Here is a 20733-nt window from a genome sequence, read left to right as displayed (position 1 = left end):
CTTCTTGTTAGCTGATCTTTGGTGTTATTGTGGCCCTGCACTGGGGGGTTTGGGAATATCACATTCATACATCCAAACCCTTAGTATGGTGGGAGACTATTCATATATAGAGGGCAAAAGAGTGTACTTTTTTTTTTAAATTTTATTAATTTATTTTGATTTATCAACAATCACTTCCATGTGCTTTTGAGTTGGAAATTTTTCTCCCCCTCCCCACCCAAGATGGCGCACAATCTGATATAGGCTTTACATTTACATTCCTATTAAACATATTTTCACATTAGTGAAGTTGTAAGTAAAAATTAAAACCAATAGGAGGAACCATCAGAAAGATGAAACAAAACTCAACAGAAGGTCAAAATAAGTGATAGCGATTTGACTTCCATCGTTCTTTCTTTGGATGTGGACAGCATTTTCCATCCCGAGGCCTCTGGAAATGTCTTAGATCCTTGTAATGCTGAGAAGGGTTCAATATAACAATATTAGTCATCGCATAATGTGGCTGTTATTGTGTACAAAGTCCTCTTGGTTCTACTCACTTCACTCAGCATCAGACCATATAAGTCTTTCCAGGTTTTTCTGAAGTCAGCCTGTTCATCATTTCTTATAGACAGAGTATACTTTTTTTTTTTATAATATAAAACTAATGTTGGGTATACATTGTATCTGCAAACAATAATAAATTGAGTTGAAGGATGGGAGGGGAAAGGATGAATTCTGAGTTACTGTTATGCATGTGTCCTAAAGGTAGTCTTGATATTATGATACTAAAAATCAACATACTAAATGTACTTCTTGATGCACCAATAATGGGAAATATCTTTTGTAGGCTCTGAAGAGGTCTGTAGGTAATTGTACATAGAAGGCTGCTAAGCTAGTATTAGTGGTAATTGAGAAAGTAATTCTGAGTGCTTCCTAGGTGCATTTGTAGTTTATCCTGGGACCCTTCTCTTAGTACAGAGCTGGCCTCAGAAAAGGTTCCTTCCAGCACCTTACCTCCACAGCGCTACTTCAGTTCAATTCAGTAAACATTTGTTAAGTGACTGCTGTGTGCCAGGCACTGCTAAGCACTGGAGATATAAATAAGAAAAATAAAGATAGTAGCTGGAAGCAGGAAGCTTACAATCTAGTGGGGGAAGACAAGACACAAAAGGAAGCTGGAAAGGGGAAGTGGGGAAGTATTGCAGGGGGTACCTGGTTGGAGGCATCTTGTTCCATGGAGTTAACTGATTCTCACAGTTGCTATGGCCCTGGCCTGGGGGACTTTGGTGTAGGACTTAGTCAGGGCTGGGGTACCTCCTGGGCACCTGTTCTACTAGTGCAATAATAATAATGATGATGATGATGATGATGATGATGATGACGATGATGACCTAACAGAGGTAATAAAAAATTGGTCTTCTGGCTGAATCAGGAAGTTTAATTCACTTGATTTAGATTTGTGTCCTTTATTCCATAGTTCTTAGAATTTGGCCATTTACCAGAATTTTCTTCAGTAGATTGGCTGCTAACTAAATTTGTGAGCACATCTGTTATGCAGTATTTCTTGTTCAACAAAATTTGTTTGGTCCACATTAGTGAAGTAGTGCTAGTGGGAGCTGGTGGAGTAGTGTGACATATTTTGAAGGCAGAACGTAGAACTAGAGGATTCAACAGAATTCAGTAAGGTAAAATCCAACATATATGCATATATACATGCATGCATACATATATTTTAACTAAGTCTCCTGCAAAAACATTTACCAGTGCTGCTACAGAGTAGCAGCATTAGCAAGATTAACTAGCTGATTGATTGTTTTGCTCTTTACTGGTAAGGAAGGCTTTGGGCTTAAAACTAAACAGTGAATTGGGGGTTTTGGTTTAGAACTGGAAGCTTTGAAGGAGCGTTTCTGGAAGCACGCGTGTCCCACGGCCAAGGCCCAAACTGTGTCTGAACGAAAGATGAACCTGAACATTATAGTGAAGGAAACGGGTGCCGATGGCAAGGAAGAACTGAAGGCTGATGTGGTCCCCCTGACTTTGGCAACAGAGAAATTAGATGGAGTGAGCTATGCAAAGCCAGGTATTTATGGAGTTCTTATGTTTCTGGGCATTTTTTAGTCCTGTAAAGAAAATGCCATCTGTTAGCAGATCTTTGATGCTATTGTGGCCCTGCACTCGGGAATTTGGGAGTATCACAGAGTTAAAGGATGCTAAGAGTTCAGGATCATGTCGGCTAAGCTTCTCATTTTACAGATGAGGAACCTGAAGCTTCAGGGAGATGATTTGCCCAAGAACACGGTAAGCTTAGTGGCAGAGCCAGGATGCGAACCTAGGCCTCTTGGCTCCAGGCTAGTATCTATTCTGCTAATCTTGTTAAGGGAATAAAATATTCCTATCAATCTGCTTTCATTTGAATCCTGTTTTCCATTGATTCCAGTGTGACTGATTTTGTTTCTTCTCCTTTGGGGCCACCTACCCCCAGGGCCCTGAGTTCTTCCCCAAATAATGTTATGGAATTTGACAGTGCCTAGGATGTGGTCCTGGCCCATGACAGCAGCTAGCACTCGACCAGCCTCGTACTCTAGACCCCTTTTTCCAGAAATACACTAGGAAGTCTCTCTGTCCTGCTTTGCCCAGAGATGTGGCAATGAACTTGGTGATCTTTTGAGGGTTCTCGCCTTGACCAATCCAATTGTATAAACATTTCTTAAGCGCCTCCTATGTGCCGGGCATTGTGCCACGAGCTAGTCCTTACCCACAAAGAGCCCACAGTCTAATAAGGGTAGACAAAATACATTGGTCAGGTATACCATAGATAGGATTTCTGTGTCAGACAGGTCTTGCACTAGATAAACGCAGGGTCCCTCCAACCCTATGGTTCTGTGACTCTTTGGATCCTCTGATTCACTCATTTTGTGCTTTGTGTTGAGCCCCTAGAAGTGAAGCATCAGTTTAAGAAGCCCCACCTTTACAAAAAGAAGGCACCAGGATCTCCCATTTTCTTATTAGAAGCAGCATAGCCGTACGAATCTAGTTACCTGAAATTGCATGTTTAGAAAGATCCATTGTAGCATGTCTAATGTACTTATATTATTCATCCTTGTTCAGGTGAGAAGCTACAGGTGCTGAAAGCAAAACTCCAGGAAGCAATGAAACTCCGAAGGCTTGAGGAGCGCCAGAAGCGGCAGGCGCTGTTCAAGCTGGATAATGAGGATGGGTTTGAGGAAGAGGAAGAGGAGGAGGAGGAGGAGGAAGAGGAGATGACAGATGAATCAGAGGAGGAGGAGGACGAGGAGGAGGAGGAGGAAGGCAATCAGGAGGTCTCTGGCAATTGTGTGATTTTGTCACCTTTTTAATGCTTGCTGACTAAGACATGATTAATGAAGGAAAGAAAATCAGACTGGTGGAAGATATTATTTCTGGCATTGTTGCCAGAGAAAGATAATAAGCACGTTCAGTTACTTAAGAGATTCAAGCTGCCCAGATTGAGGTGACGACATAGCCTGTTCTATGATCCTCAGGGTTGTTTTCCAGGCTTTTCAGTTGTCAGCACCCTTTATTGAACACCTACAATGTTCAGAGCCTCGGCTGTGACTCTAATTTGTTGGCATCTATTTTTGAATGTAAAAGTGATATTGAGACCCCTTTGTATAAATTGGCTCTTGCTCTCCTTTAGTGATTTAGTTAATTATTTCTGTGCTTAGAATAAAAGGGAAAAGCAAGCTAGGCCATTGTTAATTGCTGACTTTCCTGGGTGTGGGAATGAAATCTCAAGACACAGAGGCTTTCTTGGGTCAGTGATGGTCCAGGTTAAGGGAGACCTCCCCTTCGTCCCCCTCAACATAGAACTTTGTAGCCTTTGTAAGGAGCAATAAGAGTAATAATTTTTATTTATGTACATTATCTCATTAGGTTGGAAGGTTCTTTTGTGACTGGGTTGGTTTAATGTCTAGAAGAGGAGACTAGGAGGGGATCTAAGTACCTGAAAGGTGCTTATTGGGGAAAGGGATTAAATTTATTTTTTGTAGCCCTAGAGAGCAGAACTAGGTGAATAAAAATTTCAGGGAGGCACATTTAGGCCTAATGTAAGGAAGAGCTTTCTAAGACCTGGAGCTGACTGACAGGCTGACTTGCCTTGTGAACTCACCTTGTACCTAGTAGTGTTTAAGCACAGCCTTGATGACCAAATACCTGTTGGAACTATGTGGTAGGACATGGGGCTAGATGGCTTCTGAGGTCCCTTTCAGCTCTGAAAGTTCTGGGCTTCTAACCTTGAGCAAATCACTTAATTTCTTAGTGTCTCAGTCCCCTTTTCCCTGAGCTAGAGATAACAATCCTCCCTTCTTTTTCCTTTGCTTCCCAGTGCCATAAAGAATCAGATGAGATAATGTGTGTAAAAAGTGTCACAGAAATGCAAGGATTAAATTATTATGGCCTTAGCTCAGGGCAGACTCAAGTCAGGTTGCATTCCTAGACTGTAAGAAGAAAAAACAACCATCCTTCAAACTCATGGTTTATTTGTGCTCTCTCTTTCTCTCTCTCTATTTTTTTGGTGCTGTTGGTAAAGACAGGAGAATTTCTTCTTGATGATGAAGAGGTAGAAGACAAGGTTATGAAAGAGGAAGATAAAGATATGGATAAGGAGAACATCGCCGACAGCACAGAAATTTTCAAGGCCATTGATTGTAGCTCTATTCCTAAGCCTCCCACTCTGGAATCTACCTTGCTCCTATTTAAAGACAGCTCCTCCAAAATGGGGTAAAAGATTCTGCATAGGGAATTGAATTTCTGGTCAGGAATTGTCTCTGCTAAATGTGTTTTCACCTTTTCTTGATGACTCAGAGTCACGCTTCTGAACACCAAATATTATACAACATGCAAGGACACTGTTGCCCTCAGAGGCTATTGAAATGTTCAGGCTATTTGCATTTAAGCTGTATAGCCTCAGACTGTTGGGCAGATTCAGGATAAGGTCATCATTGACTCTGCCTTCTTATTTTGTAGATACTTTCCTGCTGAAGAAAAATCTGAGGCTGATGAAAGCACAGGCAAAAGAGCCAGTAAACTAGGTAAGTACTTGGTCCCTTCTTTTTAGAGCTTTGCCAGGCCTGGGTTTCCCAGAGAATAGTAACAATTCCTGACCAGATTCAACTTAGCCAAACACAGTTGTTTGGAGGCTAGTCTTTCAAATGGCTAAAACATATACTTCTGCATGAGAATATGTTATATGTAGAATGTTAGAAACCAGCTGCACAAATCGGAAGGCATGAAAGACAGGGCCCTAGAATCAGGAAGACCTGAGTTCAAATGTGGTCTCAAACACTTACAAGCTGTGTGACCCTGGACAAGTCACTTAACCCCAATTGCCTCCAAAAACAAAACAAAAACATGAAAGACAGCGTTTTAAAGGAGCTCAATGTGAATCACTAATATGCCACATTAACCAAAAAAGCTAATGCAATGTTGCACTTCGTTAAGGGAAACATGGTGGCCTGAGGAAGGAAGAGGCTAGTTCTGTCCTTTGTCAGACCATCTTGGGAGAACTGCTTTTAATTCTGGGCACTATGGAAGGATATTAATAAGTTGGAGCATGTCTGGAGGAGGGTGGCCAGAGCAGCCTGGAGACCATGTTCCCTCAAGGATTAGTTGAAGGAACTGGAGATATTTAGTCTGAAGAAATTAAGGATTAGGAGGGCATGACAAGTGTATTGTGGTATTTGAAAGGTCATTATATGGAAAAGGGATTAAATTTATTTTGCTTGGCCCGAGAGATTTTTGGCTCAATGTAAGTAAAGAAAGACTTCTTAACAATTAAGATATCCAGAAATGGAATAGACTGCCTTGGGCAACTGTGTATTGCCTATCACTATTTGGGGATACTATAGATAGGGGAGATTCCTGTTCAGGTACTGGTTGGGATCCCTTCCAACTCTGAGATTCTGTGTTTCTGTCAGAATTCCGGAAACCTGCACTGAGTCATATGTTGTGTAATTGTGGGCACATAGTAGGTACCATAGAAGTACTGGTTGATTCATATGAATGCTAGGGAAGTATTTGTGTCACATGGAGGTCATAGCTAAGCATTGGGTTGGAGAGAATAGTCACAGAAGTAACACGTCCAGACTGGGCAGGGTGAAGGGAAGTCTCTTTGATCAACTTAGGAAGTCTCTTTGATCAACTTCATGGAAGAGGTGAGAGCTCTCAATAGTCCTTTGGTTTAAAGTTTCAATCTATAATTGTAGAATTTTTTTTTGAGGGCTTCAGTATTTTACCTTAATGTATTAGAGCATGTAATTTGTGGGTATTGTCAGGAATTTTACCTGACAGTTTAATTCACAACTCAGCTTGGCTCCAAACAGACCCACCCCTGTCCTATTTGTAGGATAATGCACTTAGAAGCTGTTTCTCTTTATTTAGAAGAAGATGATTCATGCTCATTGCTAACAAAGGAGAGCAGCCACAACAGCAGCTTTGAGATGATCGGCTCCATGATTGCTCCCTATCAGCCTTGCAACAAGCAGTCGGGCCGTGGGGCCAGCTTCGTCCCTGGGCTGGGAGGACTCCGATCCCCCTCCCCTGGCTTGTTTCGAGCAAGTTTGATCAGCTCTACTTCCAAGGTAAGATGGTGATCGTTCACCCATTCCTTCAGTTGCCTCTACTTCATTACTAAACAAAGAGCGACGATAGCAACCGACTTCCACTGCTTCTCAGTTTGGATGCGCTTGGAGAAGTTCTCTGCCTCCATGCCTTTGTAGAGGCGGTATCCCAGGCGTCTCAGTTCTTTCTTACCTCCATCTCAGAATTCCCTGCCTCCTTTGAAACACTGCTTAGGTGTGAGCTACTGCTATACTAGGCCTTTCCAGATTAACACCAGTTATTATCACGGTCTCCTTCTTGAAATTACTTTGTATATATGCTTGGTACTTATTTATGTAACCTTGGATTGCCCTAGTAGAACTTAAGTTCCTTGAGGGCAGGAACTATTTTGTTTTGGTCTTTGTCTCCCCGCACTTAGTACAGTGCCTTGCACATAGTAGGCGCTCAATAAATGCTTGTTGAATAGACTTTAGGAACCTAAAGTGTCTCCTTATCCTTTCTGCCTCCTCGCCACCCCCAACATACACATCAGAAATGAGCCTCAGCCAGCCTTCCTTCATTTTGGAGGCATCTTCCTTTCTTCTTTTCATTACTGTACGTTGTCCTTTTCAACTGTAATTTCCTGGGAGTGGAATAAATATTTCATATAGTAGCTTCTGTTGTCATGGTGGTGAGTGACATTTGTAAAACGTATTGTTTTTGTTTGGTTTTGTTTTGCTGCCAGAGTTCAGGGAAGCTGTCTGAGCCTTCCCTTCCCATAGAGGATTCCCAGGAGCTGTATAACGCCTCCCCGGAGCCGAAAACTCTCTTCCTGGGAGCAGGAGACTTCCAGTTCTGTTTAGAAGATGACACTCAGAGCCAACTGTTAGATGCAGATGGGTAGGTAGTCTTATGTTCCCGTGGGTGGGAATGCTGGTTGGGTGCCGCTTGGTTTTGTTAAAAATAAAGTGAATTTCTGTCACTCCATCTGTGCTGAGCGCCGACTTCTGAGAAGGAGAAGGTGTGTGGACCACTAGAATTGTGCTCTCAAAGTTTGAGCAAAGTCTTCTATACAGATAGATGACAACACGTAAATAGACTTTGCTAGAATGGTTTCTTTGATGGCTGGCATCTTTGAATTGCACAGATGGTGTTCTGTAAATAAATAAAATATATCCCTGCATCTTTCCTACTATTTTGTATGGTCACTATTTCATTAGAGTAAGGATTGACAGGGTTCTGTCACACTAAGTGGACGTACCATCTGGCCCACACAGGCCTCTTGGAATGAGTGTATGCTTTGAAACCCAGCCTAATCCTTTTCCTTTAGAATAGGTGTAGTTTTTTATTTTTTTTTTCACCAAAATATCTTCTTCCCTCTATTGGATTAGTAAAAAGTTGAAGTTTGGGTTTTTTAATCCTCTTATTTTGAACTGAAACCTATTTTTTATGGTGTATATGAAGAAAGAAGCAAGTTAAAAGTTTGTCATGGATGCTTTACATCATTCCTTCAACAGATATTTAATTAAGCACATGCTTGGAAATGGAACACTGTAGTAGGCACTGAGGGGAGATGGAAAGTTTAGATTTGCCCTTAAAGAGCTTACATCCTGTTAGCAGGGGTGAGATAACTACAATCTTCTGTATTCCATGATAAGTATTTTATAAAGGGGCAGACCAAGTTCTGTGTGAGATCTTAGGGGGAAGATGTTGGGTTAGAGGATCCCTGGTAATTAACTCAAGAGTCTGGTATTTTTAGGTTCTTAAATGTTGGGAATCACCGAAATAAGTACCAGTCTTTGAAACCACGGGTGCCATTGGCCAGTATGGATGAAAATGCCATGGATGCCAACATGGATGAGCTGTTGGATTTGTGTACAGGAAAGTTTAAGTCTCAGGTTGAAAAACCTTTGCCTGAGAAGGACGACAGAAAGGAAGACATGGAGGAACTTCTAGGTCTTTGTTTGGGGAAATTTACCTCTCAGGGTAAGTACTTTAGCTAGAGTTCTAAGTCTGCTTCAGAACAGAATCCTGCTTTTCCTTGGGGTGAGGAGGTCCCCTATATGATAGTGCTCCTTCTGGAACTGATGGTATATTTATTTCCCTCTCATTTGCACTTTGGGTTTCCTCAGCATGATAAAGCAGCAGCTGTAAAGTTTTGAAAGAGCAGGCTGTGATGTGTGGTTTTCTGCCTGTTTGCTGCCTATAATAATTTGTTGGGAGGTGGAGGAGAGCTCTTTGGTTCGCTTACTTTGGGATTTGCTGAGCTAGCAATTCTCTGCTCAGAGGTGATGAAATACTCCTTGGTATCAGATCTTCCTTTTGCTTTTTTTGATAACAGGTTCTTCAACTCCTGCTCCTTCAGAGTCCTCCAAGCAGGAGAAGGAGATGAGCACTGATGACCCAATGGCTGAAGCCCTAGCTCTTTGTTCAGGCTCCTTCCCAACAGACAGGTGAGTCCTCGAGATTATTGGGAACTTGGGAATAGCCTGGTTCTCCTTGGGGTTAGATCCTGCCGTACTGAGTCCCAGGACTATTCCTGCGGCCTACTGGGCTCTCATTATCCTATGGACTCTATCCCCTGGGAAAGGGAGTCAGCTTTTCAGCACATCAGTGTCACACTTTTTCATGATAAGGAGGTATCAGTGGCAGGAGGGTGTTTTAGTAATTTCATTTGTGTTAGAGGAGAAGAGAAGCAGGGAGCCTCATTAGCTGTCTCTGAGATAACCATAGTAATAGGAGCAGGCTTGAAACCAGGAATTTAAATTCCTGGCTTGGTTGATTGCCTTTAAGAGCTTATTTATTGATTTGCGTTTCAGGGAACAGGAAGGTGAAGAAGAGGAGGAGTTTGGTGATTTTCAGCTTGTCACTGATAGCAATGTGTTTGATAGTGAAGAAGTGAGTATCAAGACCCTGTGGAAATGATGGGACTTCTTTTAACATGGATACATTGAAACATTGAAGTTTTCCTCCTGCCCAAACATTTGAGGGTCCCAAGTTTGGCACTATGTCAGAAACAATTCCATAGATCCAAATGTTTAACTGTTTGGGCAGAAAATTGCAAAGCTGGCTTTCATTAAAAGTACATTTTAGTGTGTTTAACCTCAGATGTGACTTCCTTTTATGTGGCAGGGAGAGCATTCTGAATCTGACAATGAAGCTTCTGAAGCCCAGGAAGATGATGAAGAAGCTTCTGAAATGGAAGCCCATGAGGAAGAAGATGATGATGAAGAAGAACTCTGGAAGCAATCTGAAAGACAAAAAAGGCAAATGTAAGGAGTCCTGCTCACTTCTGTTGCCACATAGGCCCACTCAGAATTTCCTCTATGAACCTCACAGTTTCACTGGGTTAGGTCCATGTTTATGAGTCAGCAGGTTCCTATTGGGGGAAATGGGGTTCATCTAAAAGTAAGGCCTCAATTTCTCTTGAGTAATGTTTAATTTCTTCATCCACTCCTCATAGACTCATAAGATTTTGGAAAGGTCTGAGTCTCTTAGACTAAGGACTCTTAGAGATTCTATAGTCCAGCCTCCCGCAAACTGAAGGAATTTTTTCTTCTACAAGGTCATCCAGCTTTTCCTTAGACACTTCCGATGATGAGTAGCTCCATAATATAGTGAAAGGAGTACTGAACTTGGAGTCAGGAAGATCTGCCTTTGAGTCCCAAATCTGACACTTTCAACCCGTGTTATTTTTGACAGGTCACTTAACCTCCTCCATATGAGCTTTAGTTTCCTCATCTATAAAATAGGAGTAATAATAATAATAATACTTGCCTATGCTTGCAATAATACACACCTCACAGGTTAGAGTGAGGAAAACATTTCATAAACATTATATAAGCATTATATAAAGGTGAATAGTTATTATTGTATTTCTGGACAGCTCTACTTGATAAAAAAAAAATTCTTCCTTTCCATTGACCCAGAAATCTGCCTCCTTATACTTGAGTCCTATTTTTTGCCCTCTGGAGCTACAGGAAATCATTATAAGCTGTCATCTTCATGTCATTCCTCCACCTGTCAAGTCATCTCTTCACTCAGCTAAAACATCCCTAATTCTCTCAGCTCTTCCTCATAGGATGTGGTGTCCAGTTCCCTCTCCTTCCCCACCTTCCACGTCCTCTGGTTTGTTATGCTTCCTAAAATGTGTCCATAACTAAACACAGTACTTCACCATCGCACAATATAGTGAGCTGTTGCCTTCCTTGATCAGAATACTGTCTTTTTTTTAATGTAGTATACTGTTACATTAGAGTGGTGTTTTTTTTTCTTTTTCAGGAACCTGGTCATCTTGTTGACTTGTATAATGCTTGTAGTCCACTAAACGTGCCAGGAGATTTTTCACCTGAACTGCTATTTGTTCAGTCATTTCAATCATGTCTGACTCTCTGTGACCCCATTTGGGGTTTTCTTGGCGAAGATACTGGAGTGATTTGCCATTTCCTTCTCCAGCTTATTTTACAGATGAGGAAACTGAGGCAAATAGGGCTAAGGGACTTGCCCAGGGTCACACAACATTAGGTCAAGTCTTGTACTGGGGCTGAGGATAATACCTGCCATGAGGTTAGACTGAGCACATTGCATTCTAGATGTTGGAGCCTTCCATGGCTGAGAGACTCTGGGAAAGCTACAGCTGGGGATTTCTCCCAAAGTTCTATAACAGCACTGATTACACCAGAAGTGGCCTGCTGAGCCAAAGGGCCAGCAGCGGAAGGCAGGCCGGAGCAGATGCAGGGTCCGAACCCAAATCAGGAACAGAGTGTCTGGGGGCAAGGGCACAGACACCTAGAGTCAAGTTGCATAGGTTCAGTACCCAGCAGAAGGAGGCGTTTGATCAAGACTTGACTCAACATGCTGTGTGAAGCAATGAACTTTCACTGGGTACAAGTGTGTTTTTATGCTCAGACATAGCCCTACTGTTTTGCTTTTTCTAAATTTTCTACAACTGTACAGCATTTGTCCCTTATTTTGCTCATTATGGCAATCACTACCTTCAGGTGTCGATTATCACATCTTCCCTGTCTCATAAGTATCAAGTTGATTTTGGTGACCCAAATGGAGGATTTTACATTTATCCCTGATTTTTTTTTGTACTTCTGTTTTATTTTATTTTATTTTCTAAGTTGGATTCTGGACCTTGGTTTGGCAAATGGGTAGCAGGCAGGATGGATTTACCATATTTTGCCAACCTCTGGTCTATCTGTCACAATATTTTGGAACCTTAATTCTGTTATGTGCTATATTAGCTATCCCTATTATCCTCCTATAAGCTATACACTTGATAAGTTTGCTTTTCATTCAGGTTGTTGATAAAAGCCTTGGGCAGGGCAAAGCCAAGTACAGAGCCAGCCACACTGTACAAATAAAGGATGAGACTTTGGCTCCAGGGTTTAGTGGCAAACTCTGATGGTGACATCCAGTAGATCTGCTGTCAGTGAGAGCCAAAGACAGGGTTGCTATGAGAAACACTGGACTTGGAGTCTGAAGGCCTGGGTTTAAGTCACCTCTGTGATCCTGGACAAGTCACTTCCCTTGTCTGGGCCTCAGTTTCGTCTTTTGTAAAATGATCTCTGGGATTGATCTAAAGAATCTCTGAGGTCTCTTCTTGGTCTAAAATTTTAGGCTCTTTGAGCTTGTTCCTTGTGAAGGCTGAGGTGGAGATTAGGGGAAGATGAACAGGAGCATCTGAGGAGCTGTAAAAGGAAACCTTTTATACCACCTGCCTGTATTCTCTGTTTCCATTCAGTCCCTCTCACACCCATTAAGCCTCCCTTGATGTACTGTAATTGAAAGCAAAGTATAGTTGGTTTGATCAGTCCAGCAGGTACTCTGATTATAAGGCGGCCCACTGGGGACAGGAAAGGAGTCTGCTTTTTTTCCCCAGTGGTTCCTTAGGGGGGTGTGTGTGTGTGTGTGTGTGTGAGATTTTGTGTGTGTTTGGTGTTTGTTTTTTTTTTAACAACCTTCATATTTGCTCTCTAGGAGGCTGAAGAAGTACCTGGAGGATGAGGCAGAGGTGTCAGGGAGTGAAGTGGGAAGTGAAGATGAGTACGATGGGGAAGAGATCAATGAATATGAAGAAGATGTTATTGATGAAGAGCTTCCTTCAGATGAAGAACTGCAGGATCAGGTCAACAAAATACACATGTCAGTATCATGGCAGACTCCTGGGAGGGACAGGGGTGAGGCTCTTGAGAGGTTTTTGCATTTAGTCCAATTGTTGGTTCTGATTTTGACTTTCCTATTTCTGTAGGAAAGCCATGTTGGATGATGACAAAAGACAGCTGCGCTTATACCAGGAGAGGTACCTTGCTGATGGAGACCTGCACAGTGATGGCCCTGGGCGAATGAGGAAATTCCGTTGGAAAAACATAGGTGGGATTTGGGAGCAAGGAATGTGTGCTTTGTGGATTTCTATCCTGTTTAAGATGAAAGTGGGAAACCAGATGTCATGCTAGAGAAAATGCCTACTGCTTTTCCCTTATCTTGGTTTGGATAAGATTTATATTCATACAAATGGATTCGTGTTTTCCACAAGGCAGGATTTTTCTCCTAAGATTAGAGAAAACTGACCCCCGTGACTCTTGATTTAGATGATGCCTCCCAGGTGGACATGTTTCACAGAGACTCTGATGAGGATCAGAATGAAGAGCAGTTTGATGAAACAGAAGCCAAATGGAGGAAAGAGCGGATTGAGCGCGAACAGTGGCTTCGGGACCAGGTACCAAGTCTGTGCGAAATTTACCAGGTCTTTTATCACAGCATCCAAGTGAAAAAGCACTAGTTTCAGGTTCATGGATGAGTAGCAATTTTTTTTAACCTCTGTGGGCCTCAGAATCTATTCTATGACCATATGGTCCTTCCCTATGTTAAAAATCTGTGACTCGTAGGGACTACCCAGTGGGCCAGTGCCTCCATGAGTGCCCTTCAGTAGCTTAGGACAGTGTCTTCTTGGGAAGCTCTGTTCTCTGGTTTGTAATAGATCTTAGCCCCTGAAATCTTTGTTCCAGGAAGTAATGAACTCCAGCTATTCCCATATAGCTGCCTATGCAGCCAAAGTTGCTTCGTCTAGTTCACGTAGCCAGAAGAAATACAGAAACACATCTATGTGTCAACCTGTTGCTTAAAACATATTGCAGAATAGAAGTCTGACTGCTCAGCCTCATAACCCCAATTTTGACAGAGCAGCCCTTTGGGGAGCTCTGGGACAGTTGTGTGATTTTTCTGCTAATGGCATATGAATTTTATTTTCAGGCCCAGCAGGGGAAAATTACAGCTGACGAGGAAGATCAGATTGGAGAAGAGAGTCAGTTTATGATGCTGGCTAAGAAAGCCACGGCCAAAGCACTTCAGAAGAAAGGTGAGCTGGCTGCCTGCCCTTTGGGGCCAGTCTGCTTGGATTGATCGTGGAAAAAGGTGACCAATCCAGGCTGAAGGAACTGTGGCATTTTAGTCTTCGAGATCTTGGGAGTCGTGAGACCCCTATGAGTTGGGGGTCGTGGTTTTTATTTTTCTGTCTTATTTGCATAATATTTCCCAAACATGTTACATCAAACAAAAACGAGGCCATACACAACCCCAGCACAATTCCAACATGGGATAAGTGTTATCTGGGTACCTTTCTAGTCTTAGAAGGAAAGGAGCTCTGGAAAAATCAGGGGTACCATCCATCTTTCATGAGAGCCTCAGTGCCGCTTTGTGCCCCAGGCTCAGGACTGTTGCAGCCTTTAGTCATGTCACGTTTTCTTAGAGCTCCATCGCCTCCTGACAGTTCTGCATTCCAGAAAGCCCACCTACAGTGTGATGGGGAGGGTTCTTGTGACCTAGAGCGTTTCAGGGAGACCAGCTCCTACTTTATCCTTAAAACAACAATGAATCTCAGATTTCTATATTGCTGTAAGGTTTACCAAGCCCTTCCCTCCCAACAGACCTAACACTACAAATTTCTTACGGTCACCTACTCCAGTCTGAGCGACTGTTATAAAATTGTCATAGTGCCTGTTTCTAGGTTCATAGGATCACATATTTAGAGCTGAAAAGGATTTCCTGCCATCTGCCACCTAGCTCTTGGTTTATTTGCATGGCTGGCTAGACAGTTAAGAATTAAGAGCTCACTTACGCAGCTTTGCCCAGAACAAGTTTCTTCTGTGCCGTTGCCAGGTGAGATACATGTTCATTTTTCTCTGTTTCCAGCCAACCGTGTCACTGTTGTTCAGGAAGCAGAAGCCTTGCCCAGGAGCCCCTTTGAAGCCATCAAACCCGCAAGTGCCCACCAGGTTGGTTGATGCCCATTTTCAAAGCTGCCGTATCTCTCCTTCCTCTCAGTGCAGGCCAGCTGCCAGCCTCATCATTCAACAAGACTGCTCTCTCTGGAGATACCAGTGATCTCTTAGTTGTCAGATACAATGGTCTTTTCTTAACCCTCATCCTTCCTGACCTTCTGTGGCCTCTCACCTTGTTGATCCCCCCCCTTCTCCTTAATACTCTTTTTTTCTTTAGGTTTTTGAGACACTATTCTTGTTTTTTTTTCTACCTCTCTGATGGATCGTTCTTCAACTCTTTTGCTGGCTCTTCATCCAGATTGTGCTTGCTAGCCATGGGTGTCCCTCATGGTTCCATCTGTTGCCTTTCTTTGTATCCCCAGTGCTTAGCATGCTGCCTGGTGCATAGTAGGTGTTTAAGAAATGTTTATTGACTGACTGAATGATATGCGGGCAAGCTTCATGTGCTTGAGTTGCTGGTGGGAGGAAGGAGGCTGTAGGCTGTAGACTTTGCTTTGTTAGGGGTAGATGGAAGCAAAAGTAAAATCTGTTATCACTTCTGCAGTGAAGCAAGGTGAGCCTTGGAAAGGGACCTTTAATGAAACCAAATGAAATGAAGGCCTCCTCTCCATTCCCCCTGTGCCCACAGTTTGGGGCGTTTGAGACGCACCCAGGCTCTTTTGTCTCTCTCCTCAGCTAAGGACAGGCTCACTGCTGAATCAGCCCAAAACCCTGCTCCAGAAGCTGTCAGCCCTCTCTGACCTCAACCCTAGTGCTCCTCGAAACTCCAGGAATTTTGTCTTCCACACACTCTCCCCAGTCAAAAATGAAGAGGCAAAGGAGCCTTCTAAGCCTCAGGTAGGGAAAGGAGTGATCTGGTGTGGGAAAGGGCCCTGGCAGAGTGAGTCCTAGAGGAGCACTCATGCCATACTGGGACTTCTGAATTACGTTTCCTGCTTTTGTGACCTAGGCTGAAGTGGCAGTGGCTAACCCTTTGGGCTCAGAATTCCCATATCCTCAAACACATCCCCAGAGCACTGCTACACCATCAGCATGTTCACCTGCCCAGAACGTGTCATTTGGTTTCGTTGCTAACCTATTTACGTTTAAGGGGTGTTCTAGTTAAGAGTTAAGTCCCAAGGTGTTTGATTGTTTTACTGACTCCCTCTCTGTCTTGTAGGTGAAGAGAAAGGGCCAACCTTTGACCTCCTCATCTCCCAAGCACCTCAAAGCAGACAGCACTTTAGGATCAAACCGAAGCATCTTTAAGTACTTGGAAAGCTAACTTTGTCGGGATTTGGTGCCAACAACCACCCTGAGTGGAAGAGTCAGAATCAGAAGCCGTCTTGGGACATCCCTGGCAACAAGGGTGGAATCGCTTTGTTTTCCAACCTTCTCTCCTCTTTTCCCAGTCAGCACATTAAGAAGGAATTCTGAGGGCTGAGCCCAGAACTTTCTGCATGCACAGCTTGCCTTTGCTGCTGCGTCAGACTCTGGATTGGCCACAGGTCTGCTGCTGCAGTGCTTGGGATGTTGGCTCTGAGAGAGGCCGCTCAAGCTGTCCTCCCTCTGTTCAGTGCCCAATAGACCGTGTCCCAACAGGAGGGAGAAGGTAGAGAGAGAGATTATAGTTTAAAGAAGTGTGGTACTGAGGAAGAAATCAGTGTTAATAGCAGTGGCAGTGGTAGTCACTGTGCTTGGAATTCTGTTCCCTTCAAAAAGATCCAGGGTGATAGGCTTATAGATGTCATTGAACCCCTCCACTCCTACACCCACATGCAATCCACTCTTATTCCTCTCCTTAAATCAGCTCAAAATTTCCAGAAATTTGCCTTTGTTTTTTTTATGGTACAATCTTGAAAAAGATTCTTCTCCTGGCACTCAGGCACTCACCCTGCTGGGGGTTAGATTGATAGGCAGAGGAAATAGGGCAAAACGAGGGTATTATTTCAAGCCCAGTTGGCGTGAAAAGAACCTTGCTTCTTTTTCCCTTAAATTCCCAACAAGACAGGAAGTCTTTTCACCTGGGCCAAAATCACCCTTCCCTAGTCAAAAGAGGTTTCTTTAAGGCTTCCTCCTTCTCACTCCCTGAAGGAGAATCTTCCCACTTACTTAACTGTTTTTTTTCAGGGCTGAATGTGTGGCCCGTCCCTGACCAGGGCAGTGGCATTTTTATCTTTAATTAATTAATCCGACAGACAGCCACTGTGCCATTCCTGCCATAGACAGTTTTCCTCTTTTGCCAAAATGTAGGAGCTTTGTGGTTGAAGAGAACTGTCCAAGCCTTTTTATTCTCTCTTAGCTACTGAAGGTTCCCAGAGCTTTCCCCTGACCTGAGGAGCCAGGCTACCCCAAAGAGAAAACCTCCAAATGCTTGGGAAGGTGGCTCAGACTGAGCTGTTCCGTCCTGGGAAGAGCTCCCTCCTGCGCATTAGTTCAGCTGGCATTATTAGGTCTGGGGTTTCTTTCAGCGCTTTCCAGCACTAATGATTCTGATGTCAATGTGGCAAAGAAAGTTATTTGTATATTTGTAATTTTATTGCCGGGGGGGGGGGGAGGTGGGGCGCGTGTATAGAAGTGTCTTAATACAGATATAGTTTGTAATAAATGTCAGTGCGTGTGACCCATAGAACAATTTTTAAAATTCTCAGGTCAGGTCTCTTTTCAGAACACATCTGCCCCATTTAAAAAACTGGGAAGAATATCTCATCAAGTTGCTATACCCTTAGCATGCTGGTCCAAAGAACTGCTGCAATTTTCCCTTTGTTGGCATCTTGGAAGCACTGAAAGATTTACTGATTGGATGCCAGGCTTGTAGCCAGCCTTTCTTGGATTTTGTGTCTTTCAAGCCTATTCTTCACATTTCCAGCAGCTTGTCTCTGGCTTCTTTCCTTACTCTTTGGCCCCCATCCCCTGCTTTGGCTCAAATTTTTTTTCTCCTGCAGAGAATCCCAATGCCAAGCATCTTCAGCTTCCTCAGGTTAGGAGAGAATGGGGGACTGAGACCTGGTAAATGGCTGGTTCATTCCCCAGAGTAAGTGGTACCATGTGGAAAAGCCTGATCCCAGCTAGGTTTCTAGTCCCTTTTCCTTGAACAAGGAAGCTGCTTCCTCTCTAGCCAGCTCTTGGATGACAGCTTCTCCACCCTAACAGGTTGCATTCCTTTTTTTTTTTTATGTGGCTGAATTGAATCAGTGTTTTCTGCCCCATATGGGAGAGAAGGATTATGACTGAGTCACTGATATAGAAGTTGTGCTAAGCACTGTGGATATACATACCAAACAAAGACAGTCCCTGCCCTCAAGGAGCTTACAATTGAATGGGCGAAAGACACCCAAAAGAGGGGGAGGAAGGAAGGGAAAGCGATCCAGTGTGGAGGCATGGTGGAAAAGTCAGAGGAGTCCCAGAGTTTGCTTCCTGCTTAAATGGAGGCCTGGGGGCTCCAATCATTGGAACAAAGGGTGGGATAAGGCAGAGTCTCCAGGCTGGTGGGATTTTGCAAGATGATGAGTTTTTCCCCATCATGAGCTTCCTGGGGCAGAGGAAGCAGTGCATCTCAATGCGAAATGAGAAGGTCAAGGCAGGGGCCACCCCAGCCAGACCCTCTAACACCAACCTGTGAAGTTGTTTGTGCTGACTGCGCCTGCTGCCTGGAGTGGACCAGCCTGGACCAGCCTGGGGTGGGGCGAGAAGATGGGAGTTGTGTGTGTGATTCCTTAAGGCATTAACTTTGTGTGGCATTTCTACCCTAATCTTGGGGATTCAACTTTAATTGCTTTAAATATGGCAGATCCTTGTTTTAAGTTTGGCTGGAGAGTTATCAGGAACACAACTTACTCTGCCATCTTGCCATTAATATAACTTTCACGCTGGTGACAAATGAAAGTGAATTGACTACCAGGTGTAGGTTAGAAGCCAGTGTGAATCACCTGTAAGCTCCCCTTCATTAGACTGAGCTCCATGAGAGAGAGCAGGGACCATCTTTGCCTTTCTCTTACCCCAGTGCTATACACCCCTTGTTGAAGAGGGACCTGACAGATTGCACAATGGATACTGCCCTGGACAGGAAGACCTGAATTCAGATTTGTTCTCAGATACTTACTAGCTTCGTGACCCTGGGCAAGTCACTTAGCCCTGTTTGCCTCAGTTTCCTCATCTGTAAAATGAACTGGAGAGGGAAATGGCAAACCACTCCAGTATCTTTGCCAGGAAAACCCCAAAAGGGGAAACGAAGAGTTAAACACAACTGAAAAGGGCCAGGGAAATGGTGCTTTATCACCATTACTGTTATTTTCACTCATATTTTAAAAACATTTTATGGTTACAGAATGCTTTGCATATAGATATTTTGTTATAACAAGTGTTTTGAAACCTAACAACCCTGGGAAGCTAGGTGTCATGGTGGATAGAACACCAACCCTGAAATTAGGAGGACCTGAGTTCAAATCTAGCCTCAGATACCTACTATCTGTGTGACCCTGGGCAAGTCACTTAACCCTGATTGCCTCCAAAAAGAAAGAAAGAACCCTAACAACTCCATGATGTTAGCAGCATCAGTCCTTGTATCCCCATTTTACTGATGAAACTGAAGCTAAGAAAGATAGAGGGATTTGTCAAAGGTGACACCACACCACAAGTCAGAGGTGAAGCAGCTGGGACTCAGACCCAAGGCCACAGTCCAGTGCTTTTCCTCTATGTTGTGCTATCCCTCAGGAACTTCTGGCATATTTACTTTGTCATAGTACCAAGCTAGCACTTCCAACTTGTCACTCTCTGCAGACAGAGTTGTGGGACTGTGCTCAGCAACCTGTGGTCTTTAAGTGTTAGGTCTGGCTGGGCCCTCACAGGGAACAGGGGAAAGGGGAAGGGGCTCATTGGGATAGGGAAGAGGGTGAGCAATTCCGCATATTTCCTCCTGGCCCTGCTTTGTTCCATACTTTCAGCATGTTGGAGAATGAGAAATTGGGAGAGGTCATGACTTTTAAAGGACAGAATTGATGACTGATGCCAAAGAAACCTGTACAGTAGATGGGTTTTCCTCCCGATTCTTTAAACCCTTGGTAGCTGACACAAGGAGAATTGAGTCTGTGGCCTTGCTGGTGGAGAGTGGAAGTGGAATGCTGGCTGTCCCTCACACCACCCTAACTGCCAAACAGCTAACACTAGATGAAGGATCTTGGCTTAATAGGTCCTAAGTGATGAGTCCAGAAGAAATAATTAGGGAAGGAGAGAGAGAGAGAGGAAGAGGACTATTTCTCTTCAGGAAGGGCCTGACCGCACTAATCTACCCTCCTCTGTACCCAGTTGAGATCTGGGCTGCAGAGCTCAGCTCCTATTCAGGATTCAGCTCTGGCTTCAGTCTCTGCCACAGAGAGGCAGTCTGAGAAAGTTAGACAATAAAAGAAGATTCATGAGCTGTGTGTGACCTTGAGGGAGTCTGGCACAGCCTCAGTTTCCTCATCTGTCAAAGGGGAATAGTAATTTAGTAGTACCTCCTTCCTCAAGCTGCCATGTGGGTCAGCTGGGATCTTGTCTAAGTGCTGCTGTGTAAATAAATCTACGAGGGTGACTTTGCTCTTTCCCTACGTCAGTAGCTGCTCACTGCACATGGGGATGGCCAAGAGGTGGTCTGTGGGAATGTATTAATGAGGAAAGATGAGGAAAGGAATGAATGTAGCCAGTGGTCTGAGACGTAAAACCCCCGCTTGAGTTGGGTTGGAGGCTGGAGGTGACAGCAAATCCAGATTTAATGAGCTCTATTCCCTTGCCACTTGATTACTTTAACGCAGATTAACACAAGCCCTATAGGAGAGCCCTTTAGGGGCCTCTTTATGTATAGCCATCAGGTTACTGCTCAGTTGCTGAGGTCCTGTGGTGACGAGGTGCCCTCAGTCCCTCGTGGGGGATGGGG

General features: G+C 43.7%; 1 protein-coding gene across 2 annotated transcripts in view; it reads left to right on the top strand.

The window, feature by feature from the left end:
- CLSPN (claspin) overlaps positions 1-17457 on the top strand; it is a 38151-nt gene extending 20694 nt beyond the window's left edge. For both annotated transcript variants that reach the window (XM_020983691.2, XM_020983692.2), the window contains exons 9-25: positions 1865-2062; positions 3091-3302; positions 4550-4740; positions 4987-5051; positions 6400-6599; positions 7304-7458; positions 8318-8544; positions 8900-9011; positions 9378-9456; positions 9691-9830; positions 12544-12708; positions 12815-12936; positions 13155-13282; positions 13816-13921; positions 14755-14837; positions 15519-15680; positions 16003-17457. In XM_020983691.2, coding sequence (XP_020839350.1) covers positions 1865-2062; positions 3091-3302; positions 4550-4740; positions 4987-5051; positions 6400-6599; positions 7304-7458; positions 8318-8544; positions 8900-9011; positions 9378-9456; positions 9691-9830; positions 12544-12708; positions 12815-12936; positions 13155-13282; positions 13816-13921; positions 14755-14837; positions 15519-15680; positions 16003-16107 — 2450 coding nt within the window. In that variant the 3' untranslated portion in view covers positions 16108-17457. The remainder of the gene's footprint in view (positions 1-1864; positions 2063-3090; positions 3303-4549; positions 4741-4986; positions 5052-6399; positions 6600-7303; positions 7459-8317; positions 8545-8899; positions 9012-9377; positions 9457-9690; positions 9831-12543; positions 12709-12814; positions 12937-13154; positions 13283-13815; positions 13922-14754; positions 14838-15518; positions 15681-16002) is intronic.
- Positions 17458-20733: the final 3276 nt, after the last annotated feature.

The sequence above is a fragment of the Phascolarctos cinereus genome, unplaced genomic scaffold (genome assembly GCF_003287225.1).
Source record: "Phascolarctos cinereus isolate Bilbo 61053 unplaced genomic scaffold, phaCin_HiC Scaffold_726;HRSCAF=1367, whole genome shotgun sequence".
Taxonomy (NCBI): domain Eukaryota; kingdom Metazoa; phylum Chordata; class Mammalia; order Diprotodontia; family Phascolarctidae; genus Phascolarctos; species Phascolarctos cinereus.
The sequence above is the reverse complement of the archived record's forward strand: the minus strand, read 5'-3'. Positions and strand labels throughout refer to the sequence as shown.